This window comes from Bos javanicus, chromosome 21 (genome assembly GCF_032452875.1).
Source record: "Bos javanicus breed banteng chromosome 21, ARS-OSU_banteng_1.0, whole genome shotgun sequence".
NCBI lineage: Eukaryota > Metazoa > Chordata > Mammalia > Artiodactyla > Bovidae > Bos > Bos javanicus.
The window spans coordinates 20,875,434-20,895,508 of NC_083888.1; the positions used below are offsets into that span (position 1 = coordinate 20,875,434).

At 47.7% G+C, this 20,075-nt stretch overlaps 1 protein-coding gene and 1 non-coding gene across 6 annotated transcripts; one reads left to right on the plus strand and one right to left on the minus strand.

The window, feature by feature from the left end:
- Positions 1-21: 21 nt before the first annotated feature.
- ARPIN (actin related protein 2/3 complex inhibitor) lies at positions 22-8,952 on the minus strand. Of its 5 annotated transcripts, none has more exons than XM_061394456.1 (7): positions 8,934-8,952; positions 6,926-7,001; positions 5,300-5,588; positions 3,435-3,567; positions 2,233-2,439; positions 1,650-1,813; positions 22-813 (listed from the first exon to the last, which is right to left on the minus strand). In XM_061394456.1, the coding sequence occupies exons 3-7, from the start codon at positions 5,300-5,302 to the stop codon at positions 805-807; spliced, it is 516 nt and encodes a 171-aa protein (XP_061250440.1). In that variant the 5' UTR covers positions 5,303-5,588; positions 6,926-7,001; positions 8,934-8,952; the 3' UTR covers positions 22-804. The 5 variants fall into 5 exon arrangements, with proteins under 5 accessions (XP_061250440.1, XP_061250441.1, XP_061250438.1 ...); XM_061394457.1 differs by lacking the exons at positions 5,300-5,588; positions 8,934-8,952 and adding exons at positions 4,940-5,094; positions 8,281-8,502; XM_061394454.1 differs by lacking the exons at positions 5,300-5,588; positions 8,934-8,952 and adding an exon at positions 8,281-8,489.
- TRNAG-UCC (transfer RNA glycine (anticodon UCC)) lies at positions 6,071-6,143 on the plus strand. Its single transcript has one exon. It is a non-coding gene; the product is annotated as a tRNA-Gly (tRNA).
- Positions 8,953-20,075: the final 11,123 nt, after the last annotated feature.

Genomic DNA, 20,075 nt, shown 5'->3' on the forward strand with positions numbered 1-20,075 from the left:
AAAATAGTCAGTGTAGAGGAATCCTTTCCTGAAATTTTACTCATTCATAAAAAATTCTCAAGGTACAAAACAAGAAAGAAAGGTGTTATCCAAAATGTGTTCTGCGGCCTGGCAGAGGGAGTCAGTGAGAAGGAGATGAGCTGGCCGTGCCTATGAACGAGCTCAGCCTCGGTAAAAAGAGCATCCCCAGGAAAACAGCCAAGGGAGGTCAGGAGACAGGAACCCCCAATGTAGCAGAGAACCAGAGGAAGAAAAAGAACTGGCAGTTCTGGGGGCTGAGAAGGGCACGAGGGAAGAGCAGGCTTGAGCAAGAAGGCAGAGGCCCCCAACACAGAATACTGGGGAGGAGGGCAGCTGCAGGAGGAAAGCAGGAAATAGAAGGACAGAAGGAGGAGGCCCCAGTAACTTCTCCTTGGAGCCACTCTGCGTACAGATGAGGGATTCCCCCCAATTCTGCAGCAACTCCAGATCTTCTGACTGCCCTAGGGGGACTCACCCCCCTGCCTGCCTTCACAAACAAGCCTGCTGCTCAGGGCAAGGGCTACCATGAAAATCTGGGGAAGGCTAGACTCACAGCCAGGGAGTGACCCTCCACGAGCCACAGCCTGGCGCCCCACGGCTAACATCGGGGTCTTAGATTTGATTTTAGCAGAGCTTGTTTGAAGACTATATTCCATGGCGGCCATAAGGAAGAATCAAGTAAGGCTTGGTGGACCTGCTCCCTTGAGCTCCAGAGTGAAAGTTGATGGAAGAAATGCTCAGTGGTGCCGGTGGGTCCGGGAGGTACCCCATCTCTCCCTGACCTCAGTCGTCCTAGAGGTAAAGAGAGATAAACAGAGTGTATTTCATAAACGTCTTCTATTGTCATCAAACAAGGGTTCGCTCCAGTGGTACCGGTCGGGCCCTCAGTTGCCTGCCTTGGCCTCATCTCATTAGCGTTGGCCCAGGGAGCCAGCCTGGCAATTCCCATTGTTTTATAGTCAAAGACTCGCTTTATTAAGACAAAAGACAATCCATTTCCTCTATCTGCCCCTGTTTTCTCTGGCTAATGTCTTCACTTCATCAGCTAGATAGACAGCCCGTTTTTTTGAGACTTGGTTTTAAATGTTCAATTTGGGAGTCTTTTGACACCAATTCAAATCTTCGGGTGAAATGCAGCTCAAAAAACCAAATCAACTGTGAATCGGTTGAGGATCAACTAGGGGGCTGACCTTTGAGCCAAAAAAGCTATTAAGGTCCAAGTCAGCCATTTTCCAGCCACTCTGGGCAGGAAGCCCAGAACAGAGTGGGGGGAAATGTTCATTCAGCGGCTCGACACGGCTAATGTACTCACGTGAAGTGGAAATGTCTGGAGCCTTCCTGGCATTAAGTCTCCTTGGTTCCCCTCTGCGCTCCCTTTGTCCTGTCCTTTGCTCTTATAAATCTGTGGGGCTCTCGTGTTGATTGGCACAGTTCAGGCCCACCAGGAAGAAAGGTCCCTTCATGTCTTGAGGGACTTTTCATCAGGCTCACACTCAGGAAGTCCACCAAAGCTGGGAGTAAAGTTAAGTTGCTGTCTCTTTCTGCTACCACCCAACTGCAACCAGTCCATACAAAACTCCCGCCAGGAGAGAAACCACACCAGCGCCAGGCCCACACCCTGGACCTACCCACTCCTCGTCCGCCGCGCCGTCCCCCTGCTCGCGGGTCTCGCTTGCAGCCCCCTCCGAAGACTTCTGGGCCATGATGTTGTCTGTCCAGGATGCTCCCGTCTTCCCATCGCCAGCGAAATTACACTTGGTCACTGTTCCAGCCTCGAGTTTGGCTAATGAATCTGAAAGAAGTTCACAATTCCCTCAGACTCCCTTCCTTTCCCTCAGAATTCCCTCACACTGTCTGGCCTCTCTACATGTGGTGGAAACCTGGTGGAGCCCGGCCCTTCTGCTGGGGTCCTCTAGGCCTGAGTGTGCTCAGGGAGCCCCTGGCGGGGGCCCCAGATAGGAGAGGGCACCCACAGGAACCAGAGGATTGAGCAGCACCCCAGGATCCAGAACGTCCAGGCTGTTGCCTCCAGGCCACTTGTCCAGAGAACTGAGAAATCAATCTCAAGGGGTCATGTCTGCAGGGAGGCCGGACCTGACCTGCTCCGTGAGCCCTAAGCAGGAGGGGTGAGGGGCCCTCAGACAGGAAGCCAGGAGCCCCCCCACAGGCCATACAGGGGCATCAGGCCACAGCGAGGGCTGCACTGCTCACCCAGGAAGGGGCCGTCGCCTCGAGTTTTCAGCCGTACCCCAGCCCCGAGCTCGAGCTCCATGGCTTCCACCTCTGACTCAGGCATCCAGAAGGCCACAGCCTCAGCGGGGGTGAGGCTCTCTGTCAGCGCAAGCAGCTCCGGCTTATTCACCAGCCCCTTCAGCGCCTCAGGCGTCAGTCTGTCCGAGTCACCCTTGGCTTCCACCTCTGCAGTGTAAACGTGAAGTGTGTGATAAATGCTCTCTGCCGGCTGTCCCCCTGGGCTTCTACCAGCACGAGGTGGTCATTACCAGTGTGACAGTAAGCACTCTGGGAGGGCTCTTTAGAAGCCAGCTGAGGGTTGACTGTTGTACCTGCTTACAAACACCCGCGCTCCCATCCTGCCCCTGCTCATCAAGGAGCGCATGCAGAGGATTATGGGTAAGGGCTCTGGAGCCAGGCTGCCTGGTACACATCTGCTTTACATGCTGTGTGACCACAGGCAAGTTACTTAACCTCTCTGTGCCTGATAAATAGGGTGAAACGCGGTACCTACCTGATGGGACTGACATGAGGTATAAAAGAAAGAGCTAATGTACATAAAGTGCTTAGCATGAGGCCCAGCACACAGCAAACCCTCAGCAGGCGTCAGTGTTCTTACTGTCTCTATTTACAAATGAGAAAGCTAGGGCTTAGAGAGGTTAAGTGATTTGCCCAAGGTTACACAGTAGTCCATGGAGGAGGCAGGATTCAAGCCCTTCACACAATTCTGCCTTCCCAGGGACCAGGCAGAGGTCTCCCCTGGCTGGGATGGGGTCTGCTGGAACCAGCAGCAAACTTGGATGGTCCTCAGATTCTCTACTGGCCTGCTTATCCTGGCCTGGGCAGAGCGCAGGGGCTCAGCCAGGGTTCCAACAACCTCTCACTGCCCACCCTGGAAGTCCCAAATCTGCTGATCTCAGCTTGGGGGTGGGGAGAATGATTCCACCAGACTGCAGGAGACAGGAGGCACTGGGAAGGCAGCAGGCCCTCAGCACTGAGGGAGGGCACTGGGGACCCTCTGCGTGAATGGAGAGCAGGAAGAGCCCAGCCAGATGTCCCTCAGACCAGACACGGACTTCAGTCATGCTGAGAAGACACTTTGTGGCGCCTAAGAGACCTCTGGAGGCAAAGGAAGGCCAGTGTAGGACGGCCCCGGGGCAGGAAGGGCAGAGGGCACCTACTGTAAGAAGACATGAGGAAGCCTGTGTTCACCTTCCTGGTGGCGCTGAAGTTGGGCTCAATTTCGTTTCCCTTGGGGTCGAACTTACGGCGATGGATGCGACTCGGCCGGATATACAGTACGTAGTAGCGCTCCTGGGGCCAAGCAGAGAGAGTGAGGGGCTGTTCATTCCCTTCACCCCACAATGCACACACTCCCCATGTGCTCTGGCTGCAGCCCCCCAGCCTCACTCTCTACCCTAGAATCCCACCTTGGCTCCAAAAGATATTCAAGCTGGCCAGAGGGCCCCCACTCCCAATAATCATCATTCATTCATTCACATGTTGAGTACAGCATGTGCCACACGTGATGAACCATGGCCACACATCCATGAGAGGGCAGGCTCAGAGCCCAACCCCACAGCTTCCACTCGGTCAGAGCCAGAAAGAATAGAAAACCATAACCCAAGGACCCCAAATATCACAAAGCAGGAGTAGTAGCAGCCGAGACGCCACAGAAAGGGCACTGAGATGGAGTTCCTAGTGAGGGCTGCCACTTTCCCCTTCCAACATATGTGGGTCCTGCAGCATGTGACGCTTAGCCTCAGTTTCCCCTGTTGCCTGGAGACAACGTGAGGTCTACTTTCAGGCATGTTGTAAGGATTCAAGAGATAACAAAGGAGCAACCACAGTGTAAACATGAAGTGTGCGACACATGCTGTCTGCCAGCTGTCCTAATCAGGAGACGACAACGTTGTAAATCAACTATACATCAAGAAAATTTTAAATAAACACTATAATCCAAAACAAAAACTAGAGATTGAAGAACAGGAAACCACCACCTGGGACAAAAAGGGAAGGCAAGTCCTCATAGTGTGGAGAAACCTGCAACTGTGCGAGTAAGGGTATAGGCAGGATTTTAAAGGCCTGGACAGGCACAGAAAACAAAAGTCAAGGTCCCATGTGGACATCTGAACAACGGAGGGGCCTTGGAAGCCTCAGGGGAGTCTGAGCTGCGGAAGCACGTGGGGGATGATATAAGACAGGCCTTGAGTTGGCATCTGGAGTTTGGGTTTTACATGGCAGACCAGAGGGAATCCTGAAAGGTTTCTGAACAGCACCTAGACTATGACATATGTCTTTCAGGAGACCAGCAGGCTGCAGGGCAGGGACCGGCGCTGGGTTGCAGCCAGAAGGCAGGAGAGGGGGCACAAGGTTTAATCAGGACAGGCTGAGTTCCTAAGGGCCTATGTGGGGACATAGAAGGGGAGGTGTGACATGGTCAAGGTAGGAAACCTGCAGGGCCAAGCATTACCCACTTGGGGGAGAGCTGGAGGAGACTGGAGGCTTGCAGGCTGGTGGTCGGGGGCATATAGTGATTGTCATTAGGAACAAGGAGGAGGAAGGTTTGGAGAGGGGCTGGAGAACACCCTGCCTGCAGAGGACAGCCGGGGCAGTCCAGCCCCACATCAGGTCCTGCTGGGCTCTGCTGGGCAGGCTGGCTGGGGTTACGGGCTGGGGTGCTCACCCTGCTGACCCGCGTGCTAAGGAAGGGAGGGTGAAGCAAAGCATCTCCTGGCCTGAAACTAGTGCTGAGCTGGAAGCTGAGGCAGTTCACAAGGGGTGTGGGTGAGAAACTGGCTCCAGGTAGCCACAGGCCTCTGGAACTTGCTGAGCTCAGTTCTAGAGATCAAGGAGATAAGTCGGTCAGTACCTCTGGGGTTATTTGGAAGGGGGGAGGGGTACAGATTCAGAACTTGTTCAGTTGCTAAATTGTGTCTGACTCTTTGCAGCCCCATGGACTGCAACACACCAGGCTTCCCTGTCATTCACCATCTCCCAGAGTTTGCTCAAACTCATGTCCATTGAGTCGGTGATACTATCTAACCATCTCATCCTGTCACCCCCTTCTACTCCTGCCCTCAGTATTTCCCAGCATCAGGGTCTTTTCCAGCGAGTAGGGTCTTTTCCAGTGAGTTGGCTCTTCACATCAGGTAGCCAAAGTAATGGAGCTTCAGCTTGAACATCAGTCCTTCCAGTGAATATTCAGGGTTGATTTCCTTTAGGATTGACTGGTTTGATCTCCTTGCAGTCCAGGGAACTCTCAAGAGTCTTCACCAGCACCACAATTTGAAAGCATCAATTCTTCAGCACTCAGCCTTCTTTAAAATCCAACTCTCACATCCATACACGACTACTGGAAAAACCATAGCTTTGATGATGCGGACCTTTGTCAGCATAGTGATGTCTCTGCTTTTTAATACGCTGTCTATGTTTGTCATAGCTTTTCTTCCAAAAAGCTTTTCAGAACTCGTGCTCAGGAAAGAAACCCTTGCTAGTAGGGGATGGTGAATGCCAGCCAGGTGTGTCCATGGACGTCTGAGAAGGGGGTGATAAAGGACGTGACACTAGGAGGCTGAGAGGACAAGAAGAGAAGGGCATGGACGTGGGAGCTGAAGCCTCGGGTGGTATCAGCAAGGTAGACCTCACATTCAAGCTGGAAACAAAGGCCCAGAACACAGCAACCCTCCTCCCACCTCAGGGCTCCACACTCATGCACACACGAATGTCCAGGTCCACACTGGTGACCTGCTTTATAAAAATCCAGTATTCCAAAACACCCAGCCACACAGGGATATTAAAAGATGAGCAAGGGAATTCCCTGATGGTACAGTGGTTAGGACTCCGTACTTCCACTGCAGGGAACCCGGGTTTGATCCCTGGTCAGGGAACTAAGATCCCTGCAAAACGAGCTATAAGTGGACAAAAAAAAAGATGCGAAAGCCCTGCTAAGATATTCACCACTCTGCAAATGGAGTTGCTTCAGGGCTCCTTCTGAAAGCAGACTCCAACAGTACATCTAAAGTAATTCAACTCTAAACAACTCAAGGTACATATGATTTCCCAGCCACACAGCTGGTACCCCAAAGGGGAAGGTCACGGTTCACCTCGCACCCGTATAGGCAGGTAACTTTGCTCTGACCTTGTTCATCAAGGTCTGGAAGCAATGGGAACCACCAGACCAGAGGATAGGGGCCAGGCCCTCAGCCCAGAGCCACTCATCCTGCCTACCCAGAGAAGTTCCCCGCATTCTAGTTCTATTCCATCAGGAGACAGGACCTCTTCAGAGGGCCTTCCAGCCCACTCAGGACCCCCAGCTTGAGTCCTGAACCACTGACCTCACCCCATCCTGCTCTCAGCCCTCCCAGTCCTGGCCCCAACACACCCCTTGGTTTAGGGCCTGGTCTGTCTTCTCATCAAGACCCCAGTCCCCACCCCCCACCCCCAACCCTGGTCTGTCTGCCACCCAGTACAGCCCTACTGATCCCTTCCATCCGTGGCCCCTTTTGGTTGCCAATCTCCCAGCCAACCCTCTTCCTGCCCTGTGAGCCTCACAAGGAAAGAGCTGGACCCCAAGTCTTGGCACTGGCAGAGTCAAGCAGAGAGAGATACCCTGGTGGGTGGGAACCCTGAAGCCAGTGCCCTGAGGGCGCCCCCTGGGAAACATCCTCACCTTCCTGCCGTGGGCATCCAAGATGCTGTGCCGGGATACATCCAGTAATTCTCCCTCCAGCAGGACGCCATCTCCTCTGAGGAAGAGAGAGAATGAGGGCTTCACTGGTTCTGTCGTCCTCAGCAAAGAACCACAAGTGCAATGGCCACCTGCAGGGCGTTACTGTAACCAGAACCTCAGTCTTCACATCCGCCAAATGCGAGTAACAACCACCTCACTTGCTTCTTTGAGGGTGACATCCGACTACCTACGTGAAGGTGTCTTGTAAACTGCGAAAGTGCTTTGTAAACTATTAAGCGTTTACAAAATATAAAGAACTTTACTTTTTTAGGTAACCAAATTTGGGGGTGGGGTTCTAAGGTCTAAGCTGCTATAAAGTATCTTCCCTTTTCACCTGTTTTAAAGCACTTTCCTATTTCTGTTCTCATTCTTATCCATTTTTAGAATGGAGAAACCCAGACTCAGAAGTTTCCTGAGAAGCCCAAGGTCACAGGGTCCCTCACTGAGAGGAACTGGACCCTCTCTTCCCAATTCCAGTTTTCATAAAAGCAGAACCTAGGGACTACCGCCTTCGGAACCATGGAAATGGAAGAGGGGTGGGGGCAACTGAAAGGCTGGGAATGAAATGAAACCTCCCTGGACCTTACCTGTCCCTACCCACCCCCCTTAAGCCCTTCAGTCTTTGGTGGTGGTGGTTGGTTGTTCAGTGGTTAAAGTCGTGTCCGACCTTTGGCGACCCCATGGACTGCAGCGCGCCAGGCTTCCCTGTCCTTCACCATCTCCTGGAGTTTGCTCAAACTCTTTAGGTTTTGTCATTGCAAATGGAATGGTCCATTCGTTCTAATAACCTCCGGGTCCATAATGGCAGGGCTGGGCCCTCCCGACCCAACAGGCCTCCGGGCAGGCCTTGCGCTCCCCCAACCCTTCCAGGCCAACTCCCACCCGCTGTCCCCGTCCCTGCAGGACACTGTCCTTCTGGAGCTGTGCAAAGGCCTGAAGACAAGGCAAGGGCAAGTGGCGGTGCGTGGAGTCACCGGGGCGGGGTAAAGACAAAGGTGGAGGTGAGTAAGCACCGCCTTTTGAGACCCGTTTAGGAGTTGAGACCGACCGTCCGTGAGCTTCACGCGGATCGGTGTCTCTGGGGTGCGATCCGAGGGGAGCACTGTGAGAGACGATCCCGAGGCCCCGGAGGTCTTCGGCGAGCCCCGCCTTTCCTCCCACCCGCACACCATCCCGGTGGCGCCATCCCCACCCCAACCCCCGCGCGCAATCAGGGAGCCTGGATTCAAAGCAGATGCTCGCCAGCCGACAGAGGCCGGGCCGGGAGGCGGTGGAGAGACGCGGGCGGAGCCTACCGCTGGTGAGCGGCAGGGTCCCAGGCCCCCGGCAGCCGCGCGCTCCGCACCGCCTTGTTGCGGAGGGCGCTGTCCTGATAGATGCGGCTCATCCTCCCCACGGCCGCGGCGCCCTCGAGGGATGGCGAACCGAGTGGGCACGCGGGGCTGGGGACAGCGCGAGGGGAAGCTTCCGGAGGACGCGCGGAGGCCGGCAATTCCCGACGGCCGATCACGGGCTGCGCGGCCCGGCCCCGGGCGTTCCCGCGCGGGATTTAAAGGGGCCGAGCCCCATTCCTGCCGCAGGACCTTGCTTGGTGGGAAGTGGGCTTCCGGGAGGACCGGGCTGGGGTCTTAGCCCGGAGGTGGGGGTGGGATGAGGGAGAGAGCCACTGTCTTCTCTTTTCTCTCCCTCGTCCTTGTTACTAGTGGGAGACCCCTACTCCCTACACCCACAAAGGGGAAATCGAGGCTCAGAGAACCCATAGGATCAGCTCCGATAGGATGCGTTTCCAGAGAGCAAGAATAGGAAAAAGGAAACGGCCCCAGAGGCGGCTGGGTGGTGTAAGTGCCGAGCTGCCCATTTTGCCCGGGTGAGGCCTCACAGTGGCCGAGGGAGGGGTTCTTGGGATCTGTCACGAAGGAGCCTGGGCTTGGGTGTCGGATCAACTGACCTACCAAGGCTGGAATCCGCGCTGTGTGAGCTTGGGCAAGTGCCTCAACCTCTCTGAGCTTCTTACTCTGTAAAACGGGGTCCGAATCAGAGAGGTTGTACGGGTTTAATGGCTTCCCTGGAGGCTCAGTGGTAAAGAACCCTGCCGGTAAAGAACCCGGGACACGCAGATTCGATCCCTGGGTTGGGAAGTTCCCCTGGAGAAGGAAATGGCAACACACTTCAGTATTCTGGCCTGGAGAATTCCTTGGACTGAGGAGCCTAGCGGGTCCTGCAGTGCACGGGGTCGCAAAGTGTGGGGTCGCAAAGTGTCGGACACTACTGAGCAACTAAGCATGCGCGCGCTGTGCGCTGCTGTGTATAAAATAGGTAACTACCAAGGACCTACTGTATAGCAGAGGGAACTCTAGGCAACACTCTGTGATGACCTATATGGAAAAAGAATCTAAAAAAGAGTGGGTATATGTGTATTTGTGAAATGATTCACTTTGCTGTACACTTGAAACTAACACAACATTGTAAATCAACTATACTCCAATAAAATTTTTTTTTTAAAATAAAATTTGTCACTAAACCAAAATCACATTGCTGGTAAATAAAATCAGTTTTCAAACCAAAAAAAACAAAAACTCCCCAGGCTGATGTAAGGAACTCGCATAACTCAATAGAAAAGGTGGGGGAAATGATTTTTTAAAATAGGCCAATGAACTAAATAGATATTTCTCCAAAGAAGACATACAGATGGACAAAAGATGTATGAAAAGCGGTTCAGTATCACTAATGATCAGAGAAATGCAAACCAAAACCACAATGAGGTATTACCTCACACCTGTTAGAATGGCTATTATCAAAAAAAACAAAAGATAAGTGTTAGCAAGGATATGAAGAAAAGGGAACCCTTGTATGGCATTGATGGGAATGTAAATTGGTACAGCCACTATGGAAGACATTGTGGAAGTTTCTCATGAAATTAAAAAGAAAACCACCAAGTGATCCAGCAATCTCACTTCTGGGTACATGCACAAGGAAACTGAAATCAAGACATCAAAGGAATGTCCACACTCCCGTGTTTCTTTCACAACAGCCAAAAAGTAGAAGCAATCTAAATGTCCATCAGTGGATGAATGGAAAAGGAAAATGTGGTATATGCATACTATGGAATATTATTTGGGTTGAAAAAAAGAAGGAAAGCCTGCCATTTGCAGCAACATGATGAACCTGGAAATGAAAGAAGCCAGGCACAAAAAGACAAGTAGTGCGTGATCTCATTTACATGAGGAATCTAAGATAATCAGATGCATAGAAGCAGAGAGTGGAGAGGCTGTCAGGGGCTGAAAGGGGGAGGGAGAAACAGGCAGGTAGTAGTCAAAGGGCACAGTGTTTTAGGTGTACAAGGTGAATGATACCTGGAGATCTATAACTACAGAGTGCCTGTAGTTAACAATATTGTATTATATACTTAAACATTAACGGAGGGTAGATCTCACGTTGAGTGTTCTTCCACACACACACACAAACACACACACAGTACAAAATAATAGTAAGACTTGAGGAAACTTGCAGATGACAATATGTTTACAGCATAGCTTGTAGTGATGGTTTCATGAGTGTGTACTTATCTCCAAACTCATGAAGTGTATACCTTAAATATGTACAGCTTTTTGTATGTCATCCATACCTGGGGACTTCTGGTGGTCCAGTGGTTAGGACCCTGTGCTTCCAATGCAAGGGACTCAGGTTTGATCCCTGATCAGGGAATTAAGATACCACATGCTGCACCAAGGGGCAACAAACAAACAAACCTGAATAAAATGATTTAAAAAACCAACCAACCAAAATACTCTCAGGTTGGTCACAGCCCCATGGCCAGGATACCGCCCCCACCACCTCCTTCCCCTTTCTGTATCATCTTTTTCCTTAAATGGTTCCAAATCTTTACTGCCTTTTATGGCAACCATTAGCTATACGTGGCTATTTAAATTTAAATTTTAGTTCAGTTGAGTCGCTCAATCGTGTCTGACTCTTTGCAACCTCATTGACTGCAGCACACCAGGCTTCCCTGACCATCACCAACTCCCAGAGCCTGCTCAAACTCATGTCCATCGAATCGGTGATGCCATCCAACCATCTCATCCTCTGTTGTCCCCTTCTCCTCCTGTTCTCAATCTTTCCCACCATCAGGGTCTTTTCAAATGAGTCAGCTCTTCGCATCAGGTGGCCAAATTATTGGAGTTTCAGCTTCAACATCCGTCCTTCCAATGGACATTCAGGACTGATTTCCTTTAGGATGGACTAGTTGGATCTCCTTGAAGTCCAAGGGACTCTCAAGAGTCTTCTCCAACACCACAGTTCAAAAGCATCAATTCTTCGGTGCTCAGCCTTCTTCACAGTCCAACTCTCACATCCATACATGACCACAGGAAAAACCATAGCCTTGACTAGACGAACCTTTGTTGGCAAAGTAATGTCTCTGCTTTTTAATATGCTGTCAAGGTTGGTCATAGCTTTTCTTCCAAGGAGTAAGCATCTTTTAATTTCATGGCTGCAGTCACCATCTGCAATGATTTTGGAGTCCAAGAAAATAAAGTCTCTCACTGTTTCCATTGTTTCCCAATCTTATTGCCATGAAGTGATGGGGCCGGATGCCATGATCTTAGTTTTTTGAATGTTGAGTTTTAAACCAGCTTTTTCACTCTCCTCTTTCACTTTCATCAAGAGGCTCTTTAGTTCCTCTTCACTTTCTGCCATAACAGTGGTATCATCTGCATATCTGAGGTTATTAATATTTCTCCTAGCAATCTTGATTCCAGCTTGTGCTTCATCCAGTCCAGCATTTTGCATGATGTACTCTGCATATAAGTTAAATAAGCAAGGTGACAACATACAGCCTTGACACACTCCTTTCCCAATTTGGAACCAGTCTGTTGTTCCATGTCCAGTTCTAACTGTTGCTTCTTGATCTGCATACAGATTTCTGAAGAGGCAGATAAGGTGGTCTTGTATTCCTATCTCTTTAAGAATTTTCCACAGTTTGTTGTGATCTACACAGTCAAAGGCTTTGGCGTAGTCAATAAAGCAGAAGTAGATGTTTTTCTGGAATTCTCTTGGTTTTTCTGTGTTCCAACAGATGTTGGTAATTTGATCTCTGGTTCCTCTGCCTTTTCTAAATCCAGCTTGAACATCTGGATTTTTTAGTTAATTAAACCTAAATAAAATGTAAAGTTCAATTTTTCAGTCTCACTAGCCACATTTCAAGGGCTTAAAAGCTAGCAACATGTGATCAGTGACTACCATGTAGGACAGTTCTGATAAGAACCTTTCCCTCATTGCAGAAAGTCCTATTAGACTGCACTGCTGGAAATCCTTTCTTAGGAAGGGTAATCTGCTTATTGAGCTCTGTGACTTCATCAGCACAGTCAGCTGACCAGGCACCAGCAAGACAGGGAACCAAAAAGAACAAGAAAAAAAAATTTTTTTTTAATTCTGATATTCATTTCCTAAAAAAGCATCAATCATCATGGGGGGAAAAAAACAGCAGAGCTTCATTGGACTTTCTTACAACTATTTGTGGGTTATCAATGACTCTATATTAAATTATAAACCATGAGGTACAGCATAAAGATTCCAAGGTGGCTCAGTGGTAAAGAATGTACCTGCTGATTCAGGAGACTCATGTTCAATCCCTGGAAAGATCCCCTGGAGGAGGAAATGGCAACCCACTCCAGTATCTTTGCATGGATAATTCTGTACCTGGTAGTACAGTCCATGGGGTCGAACACAGTCAGACACAACTGAGCACACACAAGGTACAACATGGAGATCGTTTAAGCTTCCTCAGTTCCATGGTCTCTTTTAAGGAGGGTTTGAAGGTCCCTAACAAGGTGTTCTGGAGAAGGCAATGGCACCCCACTCCAGCACTCTTGCCTGGAAAATCCCATGGACGGAGGAGCCTGGTGGGCTGCAGTCCATGGGGTCGCAAAGAGTCAGACACGACTGAGCGACTTCCCTTTCGCTTTTCACTTTCATGCATTGGAGAAGGAAATGACAACCCACTCCAGTGTTCTTGCCTGGAGAATCCCAAGGATGGGGGAGCCTGGTGGGCTGCCGTCTATGGGGTCGCACAGAATCGGACACGACTGAAGCAACTTAGCAGCAGCAGCAGCAGCAACAAGGTGTTCACGTGGGTATCTGCTTTTGTAAAATTTTCATAGGCAAGAAGGCAATTTTGGTGTAGTCAGTTAAGAACACTACCTCCTTTTGCCCAAATTTTTATTTGCCTTATGTCAGATAATGGAGTGAAAGCTGACATGGGATACATCTAGTTTGTTTTTTGTAGAATAAATGTATGTGGTCTGTAGTCCTTCCCACCTATAATTCAGTTTTTGACAGCTGTCCTGGTGTAGGAGTGCCCTGCCACCCTCTGGTGCCATGATGCATCTGGCGTAGGGCACAGTGGGTGACACAGGGGAGAAGGTCAAGGGGTCCCTTTACAGGAAAACATGCTCCGACTGTGGGGAGTGTCGAGGGAACAAAGTGTGAAACTGAGGAGCCAAAAGCGGCTGCAAGAGAATTCTTCCACTTGGCAGGTAAAATTGTAAGCAAAGGATTTGGTTCTCATTTACCCTAATCAAGGGAATTCCCTGGTGGTCCAGTGGTTAGGATTCCGTGCGCTCTCTGCCTCGGGCCTGGTGGGTTTAATTCAGTTCCTGGTCGAGGAACCAAGATTCCCACAAGTTGTGCAGAGTGGCCAGGGGGAAAAAAAGGAAAAAAAAAAAAACAACAGCAGCAGTAACAACAATAAAAAACCCTACTCAAAATGGAAGCACTTTCGGGAGTGTTCTCACTAAAGCTGTGCATGTAATCATAAACACACCAAATTTCTTTTCATCCTTTGGTGGAAAGCAAAAATGGAATTTATCAAGATTTCCACTGGGCACAAATATGTAACAGTAAAACAAAGCAGGAGGCGGAGGGTGTGTGGATTCTTGGCTTTTATGCCTCAGATCACATTTTAGCATATCTGACACATCTTGCCCTGACAAAGTCTGAGGGTTCCAGAAGAAATAGTGTGCTAAATTACCACCAATGCAGCAAAATAGCCTGAAGAAAACACACATACACACCAGCACAGAGCAAAAGATGCAAAACAAAGGGAGCACTCAAGAGAGGAAAGCGTAATGTCAAACAGGATGCCAGAATGAGAACTAAACCTATCCATCACATCGAATCAATACATGCAAATGGGGTAAACCTAGTTTGGAAAGAAAATCTATGCTGAGCCTTTGTAGCAGACATCTCTCAATGCCATATCCGAGCCTCTCATCCTCCAGTGTCTTTGACCTGTCCTGTCCTAGCCCCTCCGTAGTGACCCAGCTCCACCTGGGCTCCAACTGACTCCACGCGGAAACGATGCCCCATACGTCATCTCAAGGCCACACTGCACCACTGGCCCCCAGAGACAGTGGGTCCCAAGGGTGATCCTGAAAAGCAGACTTTCAGGATAGGACTGTGGGGACTTCCCTGGTTGTCTGTGGTTAAGGCTCCGTGCTGCCAATGAGGCTTCGGTTCCTGGTTAGGGAACTAAGATCCCACAAAAGGATAGGATTGTGACACTGGAGTTCCTATTGTTTTGACTGCAGTAGGGACAATATTGATCACGGTAAGTGGGTGGTGGTAATAACCCTTGGCATGACGTGGTATCAGAATGACTAAGGTTTTCATCTGGGGTTAATTGGGGGTGAGGTGCAAGTGGAAGGTGAGATTGAGCTGGAGAGGAGAACACAGTATTTGATTGTATGTTGGCAATGATAATTATAAGAAATGTAGAATAGGCTGGCTTTTAGTAAGAGCCTTGCAAAAAAGAAACCTTGCAAAAAAAAAGAAAATGATAGGCTTCGAGTAGCTCACAGCCAACTTAAGATTGTGTAAAAGCCACTAGAGCTTTATGGCAGTTTTTAAGGAGACTTTCATCTCCTGCAGCTTCAGGGCCAACTGCTAAATGTCAGGCTCAGCAGCTGATTGTAAGGGTTCCCGTGCTGCCAAAGGAGACTGAATGGGTAGCTTTGACAAATCTCCTGTCAAAACCAGGCTCCGCTCGGAAAAGCATGGGACTCTGGGATGGGGGTGTTGTGTGGATGAGAACAGAAACCTTGATCCCACAGATTCCCAGGAGTGTTCATGACCAGCAGAAGCAGCCCCCTGTCACTGGAATCTGGAGACAGTGTGCAGACGTCACTGGAAGCAGATGCCTCTCAAGATGTCATTTGCTTTTCTTACGATCTGCCTCCATCACCGCTCACTGTCTCCAGGACCATAATGAAAATCAGGACTCACCACAACTTGAGCAGGAGTTTACACAGTCCCTCCTCCTAGAGACTCAGCTGACTCACCCGAGGAATCACAGGACCTGGTCCACGCAGGCCATCTGGAACAGAGGGAAGCCATGTGGCAGTGGATCCGAGGTGATCGACCAGGGGAGTAAAATATGTGGCTGGGTTGGAGAGAACGTAGGCACTTTTGGCTGCGCCATGCAGCATACAGGATCTTAGTTCCCAGGAACCAAATCCATGCCCCCTTGCACTGGAACTGTGGAGTCCTAACCACTAGGCTACCAGGGAAGTCCTGAGAGAATGTATTGCCATCTGGTATTTGCCTGCGAGATGGCCTTCAACATTATAGTGAAGATGCCTGGAGTTGGTCTTTTTTTTTTTTTTTTTTAATAATTTATTTGTTTGTTTTTGACTGTACCAGGACTTGGTTGCTGTGTGGGCTCTTCTCTAGTTGTGGCGAGCAGGGGCTCTTCTCTAGTTGCGGCGTGTGGGCCTCTCACTGTGGTGGCTTCTCTTGTTGTGCAGCATGGGCTCGCGCTTCAGTAGTTGGGCATGTGGGCTCTACAGCACAGTTGCTCCCTGGCACGTGGGATCTTCCCAACCCAGAGATTGAACTCATATCTCCTGCATTGGCAGACGGATTCTTTACCACTGAGCCACCAGGGAAGCCCTGGAGCTGGTCTTAACTGTATGTGAAGATGGCTACAAAACTTGTACATGACGATGAGGTGGAGATGCCAGAACCTCCTTGACACAGTCTTGACAAGGTGATTTCAAAGCTCAGGGAGAGGAGAATGTAAGAAGGAATTTACTATGTAAGACTGAGAACCCACTATCTGACTAGGCCCAGGAAGGCCCAAGGACACTGAGGAAGAACACGGCCACCAGTCGGTATCTTTCAGAGGCCCCGTGGGGTTGTGGGAGTAGACACATGGGCACCACCAGGAAACTAGACTCCCAAGTAAAAGTCTTTTCAGGGAAGTGTGGCTGGCTACCATCTTGAAGGCAATTCTGAGACTAAGGAATCTTTTCTCATGTCTGGGACTTTCCTGGGCAGTTCCACTGCAGGGAGCATGGGTTCGATCCCTGGTCGGGAAACTAAGATCCCACGTGCCACATGGTTTGGCTAAAAGAAAAACAAAAATGGAGACCCCATAGCAGTATGGCAATCAGATGGGTGAGGGGCAGCCCAAGCAGATCTGAGTGTCCGTGCTAGGGTCGGACCTTCAGCCCCACCTGTCTCTGGGGGCTTTGGCCTCTTGTTCCGTTCCAGCTGTTGCTATAGCAACAAACCACCAGTGCTTCAACTCACTTCATGTGGGTACAGCCCAACAGTGCCTCAGATGCTCCTGCGTCACTTGTGCCCGCTCTTATCCTGGGGCGTCCTTGTTGAGGCTGAAGCACGAGGCACCAGGGCCCTCTGGGCACCAGGGCTTGTATAACTCTTAAGTGCAGAGGGATGAAAACTGTGGAGAGAATCTTTGACCAATGGGGGACGGCAACTGGCAGACAAACTCTTCCTCCTTTCTCTCCCTGTTCAGACTGTGATGAAGCATAGTTGAAAGGGCCTCTTGGCCTCTTTCAGTTGTGACATCTAGTTCCCCAACCAGGGATCGAACGCAGGCCTCCTGCATTAAGAGCACAGAATCTTAGCCACTGGACCACCAGGGAAGTCCCTCTCATTGGCTTTTAAAAAGAATAATATGGTTGTACGTAAATGCATTTCTTCTTACTTGTGTGCTTGCTTATGTACATTATATTTTGGGAAGGAGAAACAGGAAACTGGTCATGGTGGCTGCTCAGGGAGGGGACTGCGGTCCAAGGTGGGAAGGAGACAGGTTTCACAGCGTATCTTTTTATGCTGTTCTATATTTTTACCATGTACATGAATTACTTTTTCGATTAAAAACTAGTTAATTTTTTAAGTTATGGAAACATCTTAATATTCAATGTCAGTTGTAATCGGGGAATTGCAAATTAAAACTTCACAGAAATAAGACTTTTTAGAAAGGATTTAAAAACTCGTAAAGCTCCGAGTCGATGAGGATATGAGAAAATGGACTTGTGTACTGTTTGTTTATTTTATTGGTGGGAATGAGTCTTGGTAAACCTTTCTGAAGGATCATGGAACTTTTTTTGATATCAAACTCCTTAAACTTTTTCCTGTATCTTTGCCTCAGCTATTTAATGACTATGAATTTCCCCAGAAGAAAGAGTTAAGAACAGGTACAAAGAGAATTCCCTGTCAGTTCAGTGGTTAGGACTCAGCACCTTCACTGCAGTGGCCTGGGTTCAATCCCTGGCTGGGGAACTAAAATGCCCCAAGCCTGTTGGCATGGCCAAAAAGAAAAAAAAGAAAAAATAGGTACAAAGATTAACCACCAGAATATTAAATCTAGCATGTTACTAACAGGGAAATTTTAGGAGCAATTTAAATTCTAACAATATTCATTTATTTAACTAAACTATGGTATATCCATACAATGGAATTTTATGACTATATTTAAAATACTCTTAAAATATTTAATGACATGCAAACATGTTATCAATTTATCGTTAGGTGAAAAATAAAAGTACAAAAGAGAGTGTTCCGTTTTCTAGTGTTAGCACAAATATATGTATGTATATACACACACACATATATAGAAGGACTGCGAAAATATTCCAACAGTAAATAGGGAGTGATTTACAGTCTCTTCTTTTTGCTTGAAGTGCATTTTATTTTATTTATTTATTTTTTTGTCTTTTTTTTTGTTGTTGAAGTGCATTTTAAAGATGATTTTTATTTTTTGGACCTGAAATGCATGTATTTAGATTTTAATTCTTAGATAAGATCACACTATCATTGTTTATTCCGTGCCTGATCATTTTCATTTTATTTACTTTGATTTGTTTATGTAGGCATTTCTATAATGAACCCCCACGAATCCACCATGGAGCTAGAATATTACCGATAACTAGTTGGCTCCTCACCTTTCCCATCCCCATCCTTCCACAACCAAAGTACACACCATCCTGAATTTTATGCTTACAATTGCTTTGCTTTTTTTCATTTCAAAAAATTGTGGTAAAATACACATCACATAAAATTTAATGTCTTAACCATTTAAAAAATATTTATTTCTTTACTATTTATTTGGCTGTGCCAAGGTCTTAGTTGCGGCATGCGGGATCTAGTTCCCTGACCAGGGATTGAATCCAGGCCCCAGCAGTGAAAGCATGGAGTCCTAACTACTAACCTAACTACTGGACCTCCAGGCAATTCCCATTTGCCCATGTTTTATTGGGTAGGTTTTTGTTGTTGTCTGTGCCTCTGGTTTCATATACGTATAGTCCTTGCTTTTTAAAAATGGTTTTATCACATATATGGCTGCCTACTTGTGGCTTAGCTGGTAAAGAATCTGCCTGCATTGCAGGAGACCTGGCTTTAATCTCTGGTTGGGGAAGATCCCCTGGAGAAGGGAAAGGCTACCTACTCCAGTATTCTGGCCTGGAGAATTCCATGGACTGTATAGTCCATGGGGTTGCAAAGAGTCGGACACAACTGAGCGACTTTCACTTTCAAACAATGTATTGTTTTCTTTGTTTTAAAGTCTTATAAAATATATATTGCATTCTATATGGTCATCTGATAAGTACTTTTTCCCCCTCATCATTATGCTGTCCAGCTTCATACCTATTGTCTAACACCTAGAGCTATAGTTCATTTGTTTTCAGAGCTGTATAATATTCCATGGTGTAAATATACCAAATTTTATTCATTCATTCTTCTACCAACGGGCATTGCATCAATTCTAATTTTTTACTACACTGCACAATACATGTGTGAACACTTCCTATGTGTCTCTTGGCGCATGTGTATAAGAGTCCTCTCAGCTATCCACCTACGAGTCACTGGGCCATAGGATTTAAGAATGCTCAAATGTATACAATAATTTCCTAAAATCAATACCAAAAAATCAACTCAGTTTATTATAGACCTGAATGCCTGGAGTAAAACTTAAAAACATTTTTTAAAAATATAGGGAATATCTTTCAAATTTATATTTCAAATATTTCAAAGTAGTTAAATCAATGTATACACTCACCAGCAACATTTATGAGGTCACATTAATCCATATCTTCTTCAACACTGGGTATAGTCAGATTTCTTAATTTTTGTCATGGTTGTTAAAAGTTACCTCATTGTGATCTTGATTTGCATTTCCCTGATTAATATGGAAATTAATGTACTTATTGACCATATGTATTTTCTTTTTTGTAAAATGCCTGTTTGTGTCTTTTGCCCATATTCTGATAAAGTTGTTTATTTTTTTCTTCATAGATTTGAAGACATTCTTTATGCATTCTTGGCAGCAATTCTTTGTTTGGATACATATGTTGTAAATATTTTCTCCCCTTTTTCCTCTCATTTTTTACAGTGTCTGTTGATGAATAAGTGCTCTTAATTTAAATGCAACATACAAATCTTTTCTTTCAGAGTTAGAATTTTTTGGCATCTTGTCTAAGAAATCTTTCCCTATTCTAAAATTTGAAAGATATTCCCTATATTTTTAAAAAATGTTTTTAAGTTTTATTCCAGGCATTCAGGTCTATAATAAACTGAGTTGATTTTTTGGTATTGATTTTAGGGAGGGATGCAATTTATTACTTATATAGATAATTCATTTGTCCAGTTCCATTTATCAGAGTATCAGAGGCAGAATGTGTTGTTATTCAGTCACTAAGTCATGTCCAACTCTTTGCAACCCCATGGACTGCAACACATCAGGCTTCTCTGTCCTCCACTATCTCCCAGAGTTTCTCAAATTCAT

Bases quoted from the DNA above. Each gene is read 5' to 3' on its own strand.
- ARPIN (XM_061394454.1), bottom strand. From the start codon at position 8,372: ATGAGCCGCATCTATCAGGACAGCGCCCTCCGCAACAAGGCGGTGCGG. The intron at 7,002-8,280 runs GTAGGCTCCGCC...TCTCTTCCTCAG, and splicing joins GACCCTGCCGCTCACCAGCG to AGGAGATGGCGTCCTGCTGG. The intron at 1,814-2,232 runs GTGAGCAGTGCA...AACTTCTTTCAG, and splicing joins AGGCGACGGCCCCTTCCTGG to ATTCATTAGCCAAACTCGAG.